This window comes from Mus pahari, chromosome 3 (assembly GCF_900095145.1).
Source record: "Mus pahari chromosome 3, PAHARI_EIJ_v1.1, whole genome shotgun sequence".
NCBI lineage: Eukaryota > Metazoa > Chordata > Mammalia > Rodentia > Muridae > Mus > Mus pahari.
In genome coordinates this window covers 3363390-3373436 of record NC_034592.1, presented here as the reverse complement: position 1 = coordinate 3373436, position 10047 = coordinate 3363390, and the positions used below count along the sequence as shown (strand labels likewise).

At 36.0% G+C, this 10047-nt stretch overlaps 1 protein-coding gene across 1 annotated transcript in view; it reads right to left on the bottom strand.

The window, feature by feature from the left end:
* Malrd1 (MAM and LDL receptor class A domain containing 1) overlaps positions 1–10047 on the bottom strand; it is a 658259-nt gene that overhangs the window by 585654 nt on the left and 62558 nt on the right. The window contains exon 6 of the mRNA XM_021195116.1: positions 570–716. Within this exon, the coding sequence (XP_021050775.1) occupies positions 570–716 (147 nt within the window). The remainder of the gene's footprint in view (positions 1–569; positions 717–10047) is intronic.

Sequence of the window (10047 nt, the reverse complement as noted above, 5' to 3'; positions counted from 1 at the left end):
ACCCTTGGTCTTGCAAACTTTATATGACCCAGCATAAGGGAAGGCCTGGGCCAAGTAGTGGGAGTGGGTGTATAGAGGAGTAGGGGCAGAGGGGGTATAGGGAACTTTCTAAATAGCATTTGTAATGTGAATAAAGAAAATAATAAAAAAGAAATGTAAATGAAGAAAATAAGTAATAAAAAATAACTGAGAAGGAGGTTGTCTGGGGTAGGAACGATGGGGAGGCTCACACAAAGGTCATAGTAACTCACACTAGAATAAGAGAAGAGAACCTAGAACTGCAGTGCTAAAGAAGAGGGAATGGACTAAAAGGCTTTCCTTTTACTTTTCATATACGGATACATATAGATAATAAGAAAATAATAACATTAAAATGGACAACACTCAGTGGAACACAATTTTTTTAACAGGGTTAAATGCGCTTTGTTTTTCACTTTGGGAATATATGATATAATGCACTTTTATTAATATGTATGGTTATCAACACCCCTTACTTAAAGACTTAAAGCTCATCATAATAAAGCAGGATTCTCACAATCATATAAACTGCATTACAGTATATTTGGTACCTTCATCATGGCCACTTTGATCCTGCCAAGGTACAGAGTCCAGTAAAGGGACCTCTCTTACTTTTGTGCACATCCAAGAAGTTTGACCAGCAGATGCCTCAGTTGCCAAGCCACAGGTGTCAAGGTCAAATCCACAGGTCTGACACACTAGAGAAGAGAACAAAGAGCTTTGGTAGATTATTACAGCCTCCTAGAGTGCCTGCTTAAACACAACTGTGTATTATAACAGACTAAGAGGCCTTCTGTAGAAATACAAGTGCACATTACACTCTTGAACATTTAATTCAATAAGGCTTTGGATCCAGGCAGGTTTATCCAACCTTCTACAACTGGAACATGATGCTTTCATCTACAAAGTACATTCTGGAGAATTATATCAGTACATTGCAAAAAGACATCATACTGTTTTAAGTAATTTTGTGTTTTGATCAAACTCATAGCTATCATGTGGTGTATGTGACCCACATCAGCAGACACAGATGCTAGCTTACCTAAGCCACTCTATTTACAAAAGCTTTTAATTTGATAAAAATGTGAATCAAATGTGGATGAAGGATAGGATGCAGAGGTTGTGGAGGGGTAACCGGGAAGGGGGATGTCATTTGAAATGTAAACAAATAAAATGATTAATAATAAAAAATAAAATTGTATTTGCTATCCTAGGTCTTTTGTCTTTCAACATGAAATTGAGATTTGCTCTTTCCATATCTATTAAGAATTGTGTTGGAATCTTGATGTGGATTGTGTTGAATCTGTACATTGTTTTTGGTAGAATGGCCATGTTTACTATGCTAATCATATTAATCCATATTCTGAGGTCTTCTTCAATTTCTTTTTTCAGGGATTTGGAGTTCTTATCCAACAGATCTTTCACTTGCTTGGTACGAGTTACATTGAGATATTTTATACTATTTGTCTATTAGAAAGGATGCTATTTCATTATTATCTTTCTCAGCCTGTTTACCATTTGTCTAAAGGAAGTCTACTGATTAATTTGAGTTAATTTTATATTCAGCCACTTTTCTGTATATTGTTTATCAGCTGTAGAAGTTCTCTGGTAGATTTTTGAGGGTCTCTTATGTATATTATCCTATCACCTGCAAATAGTGGTACCTTGACTTCTTCCTTTCCAATTTGTATCCCCTTGACCTCCTTTTGTCATCTTATTGCTCTAGCTAGAACTTTGAATACTATATTGAATAGATACAGAGAGAGTGAGCAGTCTTGCCTTGTACCTGATTTTAGTGAGATTGCTTCCAGTGTCTCTCCATTTAATTTGATGTTGACTGATAGCTTGTTGTATATGCTTTTATTTTGTTTAGGGAGGGCCTTGAATTACTGATCTCTCCAGTACTTTTCACATGGACTGGTGTTGTGTTTTGTCAAACACTTTTCCAGCATCTAATGAGTTGATCATGTGATTTTTTTCTTTGCTTTGAGTTTGTTTATACAGTGGACTACATTAATGGGTTTTCATATATTGAAGCCTACTTGATCATGGTGAATTATGGTTTTGATGTGTTCTTGGATTCAGTTTTCCAGAATTTTATTGAGTATTTTTGCAATAATATTCATAAGGAAAATTGATCTGAAGTTGTCTTTCTTTGTTGGGCCTTGGTGTAGTTTAGGTATCAGTGTAATTGAGGCTTCATAAAATGGATTTAGGTAATATTCTTTCTGTGTCTACTATATGGAATAATTTAAGGAATGTTTGATGTGTTTATTAAAAGGTAAAGAGAGGAGGGGATATGTTTTGGTGGATTTGTGGTGAGGTGTGGGGAAGGTGGTTCCTCTGTGGGCCCATGCTGAAGTAGTCCTCCCTGAGGGACCACACAGTGGTATAGAACAGAGTTTATTCAGGTCATGGGAAGGAGAGTCAAGAGGGTAGGAGAGAGAGAGAGAGAGAGAGAGAGAGAGAGAGAGAGAGAGAGAGAGAGAGAGAGAGAGAGAGAGAAGGGGGAAAGCAATTCCTTTAATAGTGAGTCAGGCATACCTGACTGTTGCCAGGTAACTGTGGGGGAGAGCTTAAACAGAATGTTAACAGTGTTGATATTAGCTCTTCTTTGAAGGTCTGATAGAATTCTGCACTAAAGCCATTTTGGGAGGGTTAGAAGGATTTTAATGACTTTTTCTGTTTCCTTGGGGGAAATTGGACTGTGTAGGTAGTTTAACTGCTCTTGATTTGACTTTGGTACATGGTATGTTTCTAAAAAGTCATACACTTAAGCCAAATGTTCCAGTTTTGTTAAGTGTGGGCTTTTGAAGTAGGATCTGATGACTTTTTGAATTTCCTCAGTTGCTGTAGTTATATCTCCATTTTCATTTCTGGTTTTTGTTAATTTGGATATAGTTTGTGTATGCTGTCTTCATTTTTACTGAATTCTAGAAAGTCTCTAGTTTCTTTTCTTATTTTCTCCCTCACCAAGTTATCATTGAGGAGAGATTTGTTCAGTTTCCATGGGTATATGAGCTTTCTGGTTTTGTTGTTATTGAAGACCAGCCTTATTCCATAGTGATTTGAGAGCATGTATGAGATTATTTCAATCTTCTTCTGTGACTGATTATATGGTCAATTTTGGAGAAGGTAGCATAAGGAACTGAAAAGAAAGTAAAGTTGCTTTATTGAATGTAGGTGCCCTTGCATTTTGGGTGTAGATGTTCAGAATTGAGATTTCATCTTGGTGGATGTTCCTTTAATGAATATAAAGTGTCCTTCCTCATCTTGCTTGAAAACTTTAAGTTGAAAACCTATTTTATTAGAAATTAGAATAGTATCTCCTACCTTTTTCTTAGAAGCATTTGCTTTGAAAACTTTTTTCTAGCCTTTTACTCTGAGGTAGTGTCTGTCTTTATCACTGAAGTGTGTTTCTTGAATGCAGCAAAATGTTGGCTCATGTTTGCTTATCCTGTCTGTTACCTTATATCTTTTATTGAGGAACTGAGTCATTTGATATTGAGAGTTAAAGAAATATGATTGATAGTTCCTATTACATTTTTTGAGGTGGAATTATGTGTGTGTGATTCTCTCCTTTTGGATTTACTGTAAGATAATTAATTTCTCCCCCCAGTGTAGATACTCTCCTTGTGATTGGACTTTTCTTTAAGAATCCTCTGTAGGGCTGGATGAGTAGATAAATATTGTTTAAGTTTGGTTTTGACATGGGATATTTTGGTTTCCCCATCAATGATGATTGATATTTTTGTATGGTATAGTAGCCTGGGATAGTATTTGTATTCTCTTAGGGTCTGCATAGCTTCTGGCCAGGATCTTCTTGCCTTTAGAGTTCTGTTGAGAAGTCTGGTGTAATTCTGATAAGTCTGCCTTTATATATTACTTGGCCTTTTATACTTGCAGATTTTAATAGTCTTTCTTTGTTCTGTGCATTTAGTGTTTTGATTGTTATCTAGCAGGAGAATTTTCTTTCCTGGTCAAATCTATTTCATGTTCAGTAGACTTCTTGAACTTTTACAGCTATCTTTTTCTTTAAGTTGAGGAAGTTTTCTTCTACGATTTTTGTTGATTTTTGGGCTCTTTGAGCTGGTAATCTTTGTTCTCTTTTATTCCTGTTATTCTTAGGTTTGTTCTTTTCATTGTGTCTCAGTGTTTCCTGGATGGTTTGGGTTAGGAGATTTTTATGCTTTGTTTGTTCTCTGACCATTGTGTTAATATCTCCTAAGGTATCTTTTATGCCTGAGATTCTTTTTTCTATCTCATGTATTCTGTTGTCGATGCTTGTATCTGAAGTTCCTGACCTCTTTCCTAGGTTTTCCATTTTCGCGTTGCCTCTATTTGTGATTTGTTTATTTTTTTTTCCTATTTCCATTTTTAGGTCTTGGACAATTTTGTTCAATTCCTTCACCTCTTTGGTTATACTTTCCTGTATTTCTTTGAGGGATTTGTTTCCTCTTTAAGGCCTTATACCTACACCTATTTAAATGTGTTTTCCTGTATTTCTCTAAGAGTAAGTTTAAGAGTTATTTATATCCTCCTTAATGGTCTCTATTATCTTCATGAGATGGAATTTTAGGTGAGAATTGTGCTTTTCAGGTGTGTTGTGGTATCCATGGCTTGCTGTGGTTAGAGAGTTTATTTCTGATAGTGTCAAAGTATTGGCTTTGGTTGCATATGATCTCGTGCTAGCCTCTCCCCATCTGGTTATCTCTTGTGTTAGCTGACCTTGGTGTCTCTGTCTGGAGCCTGACTCCCAGAAGATTGCAGCAGATCTTCTGGGGGATCTGTGGACCTAGCTGCAGCTAGTTTCCTATGAGCCCCAAATACTGTTGCCCTGGTTTCAGAGGATCTTCTGGGAACCCTGTAGACTGTTTCCTGGCTGCAGTAGATCTTCTGGGAGCCCCTGAGAGTGTGTAGTAGAGAGAGAGAGAGAGAGAGAGAGAGAGAGAGAGAGAGAGAGAGAGAGAGAGAGGCAGACAGAGACAGAGAGACAGTCAGAGAGATAGAGATAGAGACAGAGACAGAGACACAGAGAGAGTAGAAGACAGGTTGATCTTCCCCCCAAGTATGTGCAGACCAGAAGAGAGGGGGGTTCACATGTAGGGTAGGATTCCCACATCTGCTTGGCTCCTAGGGGGTCCCTGCTGCTGAAGTTATCTGGGTGGTATCCTACCTGCTGCCCTGGCTGCCCCCAAGCAGGAACAGATCTGAAGGAAGAGGGGCCCCAACTTGAATTTTAAATCAAAAAATTTATATGATTATAAGACAATCTTGAATGGTATGATTTTATAAAACATCATGTTAAGTAGATATGTTTAATCTTGCCCACTGCTTTATTTAGCTACAGACATTGACACCCAGCTAAAATTAAGACATTAAAGTAAACAAATGTTGATATTTACATGCTCCTATAGCATGGTCTCATGGTTCTACAAATTTTGTCCATACCAACAATATGGATATCTCAATTTGACACTCATATCTCAAGCTTTCATCTACGGAATCAATTCTGTAGAGCTTTGTATCTGAGCACCATAAGTTTTGCTTGGTTTTCAATACTACGTGACATGATAAAATCTCATTAGTTATACTTACAGAATGGTCATAAATGAGTTGCAGGATCCCTTGGAAACACTCACATCTCTCACAGGATGTTAACAGTCAAAAAATATGTTCTAAACAATTGTGTAGTCAGATTACATATTCATGATCAGAGAAAAAGAGATAAAGAGACAGAGAAAAAAGAGAAACAGGGACAAGGAGAATAAAGCAACTGCCACTGGTTCTACTGGTTAATCATATCAGTGTCAGTCTAGCCTCAGATCAAACCATTAATATTCTCACATCTACACTGACACTAAATGAAGAGTCTAGGACTATAACTAGGTAAGGGAACTAATATGATAGATGGCATCCTCTAGAAATGAGTTCCACACTTGAACTAATTTCTCTGAAACCATTTTGCATGTTGTCTAGTTTGGTAATAAAGATTAGACTTGAAATTAAGACTTGATGTCCTCCCCTTTCTTTCTGCTACTTGAGAAAATTCCTACTCTCAGACTCAGAAATACTGAATTTGGCTCTCTTGACATTTGTGACCAGGTTGCAAATGGTGCAGGAACTCTTTGGTCTTTAAATTTTTGGGTTCTGGCCATTTCAACATTCACTTTCACATTACTTTTCAGTTTGATGATTTCTTCTGATATTGGTTCCTAAAGAAGAACTTTGATGAAAAGGCAAACTCTATTACAACTTCAACTTACTTCTGTAAGTGCTAATTCTCCCAGATTCCAACTCTTTTCCTAAGTCTTAAACTTGTCCTGGTAATGAAGAGATACAACTCTTTTTCTTTTCTTTTCTTTCTTCTTCTTCTTCTTCTTTTTTTTTTTTTTTGTTTGTTTGTTTGTTTTTCAANACAGGGTTTCTCTGGATAACCCTGGCTGTCCTGGAACTCACTTAACTCAGAAACCTCTCTGCCTCTGCCTACAACTCTATATCTTAATTCAGCATGATAGCCTCTGGTGACACTAAATTCTCCTTCTTATAACCTTAAGTGGCCCACTCTGCAATGATCATCTGACCTGTATAGCTCACTTCTTCTAGTATCTCAACTCTCCCAAGACAGTCATATGTTTCTTAGTGACACTAGTGAAGAATAGCTGGCATATATCATGGTATCCTATAAGATCATACCACCTACTGACCTGCAACTATCTTGACTTCTTTTAAAACATTCCATGGTATTTTCTCAATGGCAGCATTATCATATCAGCATCAGATAGCCTAATGTCTTACATCTTCAATTCTCCTTGTACTCTATCGTGTCTTCATATTTTTAAAGTTGTCAAGACAGGGTGCTATTCTTTTTTATCTTCTCATGCACTTTCAGTATTCTCAAAGAAAAACTAAATAAAACACTCTATCTGGCACTCCCCACACTTATACAACTAACAGGCATAATAAGAGGACACAATCATGAGAACTGAAATTAAACATATTTGTGACTATTCAGTTCCTTCAGTATGGCATACCCATTCTCATCTCTTCAGTATTAGCCTTCCTGTTCTTCCACGACATCAGCATTGTCAATTAATTATCTCTCTTCACACAGTGGGAAAATGAGAGAAACCAGAAGAGACCTACACAAGCCACACTCTTTCCTGCTGTATACTCTGCACCTTCTCCTGTCAGCTGCCCATGCTCTCTTGGGAAACAATTGTCATTTGTACAGAAAGTGTATTCTGCCTATTTAAGGATTCTCTCTAGCAAGGCCATCCTTTTCTCCTCTATAGCTACATGTTCTCTTTCCTTGGGAGACCATCCCCTTGGTATCAAAACAGCATTTCATCCATCTGCAAAAGACTCAAACCTTCAACTTAAGGACGGTAGATTCTCACAAACTCCAACTCTTTTCCTGTGCTCACTTGTTAGCTTGTCCTAGTAAGTTTTTTCTTTTCTTAATGTAAAATTTCTATTATACAAAATCCATTGGTTAGGCCATTTGAAACTGTTCACTTGAGTGTCATTTTTTTATATCTGCATTTATACAATGAAACCACTTTTTACTTCCAAAATATTTCATCATGAATAAAGCAGAAACAAACAAACAAAAACAAAACAAAACAACCAAACCAAAACAAAACAGAACAAAAACACCCCAAAGCTGTTATTGGTAAGGTCCCATTCTCTCCATTGTCTCAGGTACTACATTCTTTCACTTGGAATTTACCAACTCCGCATTTTTCATACAAATGATACAATGTGGCACATCATCTTCTAGATCGAGCTTCTTTTGCCTAGCATGTATTCATATTGCCTCCATGCTTTAGTCTGAATTTTAGTAATATTTTTTAGTGTCATGGCATTATATAGCCCATGCTGATCATAAATTTCCCATCTTTCCATCTTTACCATCCTCCCAAGATCTAGGAGTACAGGAATACATCCCCAAGACTTACTATACTAATAGAATCAAAGATAACCTTGAATTTATGACCCTTCTGCTTTTGCATTTCTCCTAAAGAGAATCATTCAAAGGATTCCTTCTGTGAGTGAGACAGAAAAAACATTTCTATGATCTTGTAGTAAACCAAGCTTATTCCTGCAGGCCTTTACATTTACATATCTTGCTGAAATGTGGTGTTGTTCTCTGGACCCTTTGGCTTTCTGCTCAAATTCTATTTGTGCACTTAAGGTCAACATGCTGAGTGTGCTATTTAAAACTTTACTCATTCATCCTCAGCTCTGGTGCCTGCTTTCTCAGTTCTATGTTCTTTTTCTCACAACTGGACATAAAATACATTTCTTATTTATTTTTTTACTGAATGCAATGAATATCAATTCTCTTTTGGGTACTGTTTTCTTCAATGCCTAGAAATACATTTGACAGAATACAGATGTTGACTACATATTTATTTCTTTAACCGATGAGTAAATGACCAAAGGAACCAGTGTCTCTAGAAATCATCTTCTATTTTATTTGTAGTAAAAGTGTATCAGTTGGGCAATAGCAGTGATTTACCAATACACACATAATTTGGTTTTTCATAGTGAGAGTTTGAAAATGATGAATACGCAAATTGTCTTGAAACTAAAGTACACTAAAAATAAAATTGCACATGCAATTTAGAAGATGATGACAATAAGTGAAGCCAGGATCCAACAATAACAATTAAAATGGTAATTTTGTGGGTTAATACCAGTGCTGTAAATCTTCCCTTTAGAACTCTTATTATTATTGGGCATAATTCAATGAAATGCTATATTATCTCTAAGTTATCACTATTTATACAAGATTTTAAAAATCTATAAGAAAAGCTAGCAAAATATTTAAGTGAAAATTACATTTAATTGGGATGTGTTTCATACAGATATGTATGAAACATTACCTTTTCTTTTTTTAAAAGTTTAACCACTTTCAGCATTTCCCACCTGCAATAAAATGTATAAGCAGAGATCAAGGTTTGTATTTGGATGTGATTTATATACATTGCCAATAAATATCCAGGAAACATTTTATTTTAATGTATTCAATACAGTAGCTTACAATCATGCAGAGATACTATATCACTTCTTTCTCCCCACCTCCCTTCTTCTTTCCTCCCCCTCCTTTCTCTTCCCTCCCTTACTTCCTCTCTTACATTGTACTGCCATCTCAATTTAGAGAAATACTTCAGATAGGTAGTTAAAATCTCTCATCATCAGTAGAAGGGATTTTTACCAGCCATTTCAAAGCATCTAGATAAGTGAAGTCACATGTATAAAGGGAGCCATCCTTCAAAGCTTATCTTACACAAACAGGTTGTATGCAATTGGCCAGTAATTCTTATTCATTAGATAATAAATTCCAGGTCTCAAAGCTATTGCATTGAAAGTTACAATTGACATCCAATTTTTATCACAGAGGTTTTAGGCAATTTTTTTGTCAGTTTTCTTTAATTCATAATGGATTTAAATTAATGATTATTGTTTTTAAAATGTTACTGGAAAGCTAACATTTTAAGGTAAGTAGGATTTTAGTTAACTGAATAATATTTATGCATCATGAAGATTCTAATTAAGTAATGATTTGTACATTAGTGACATTTTACAAATGACACTGAAGCAAAGTCCTGAAAACCCAATCAAAAAATATTCACAGAATTTCACAATATTCTGATTATGAGCCACAGCAAGCAATCATTATAAAAATTATAATCATCAATTTATTCAAGAATCAATCAGTGTTATTCAAGAATCACTGATTAGACACATTCTATTTCAGTATAGTCACAAGCAATCATTTCTATTTTGTGTTTGCTAGTTTGGGAGAGTCCAACTGATATTTCTTTCAAGAGATGTACTGTGATCTTTGTATCTTGGGAAGGACAACAGTTGGAGGAGTGTTCCTCTTTCTCCACAACCTCACCAGCATCTGCTGTCACCTGAATTCTTAATCTTAGCCATTCTGACTGGTGTGAGATGGAATCTCAGGGTTGTTTTGATTTGCATTTCCCTGATGACTAAGGATGTTGAACATTTTTTCAG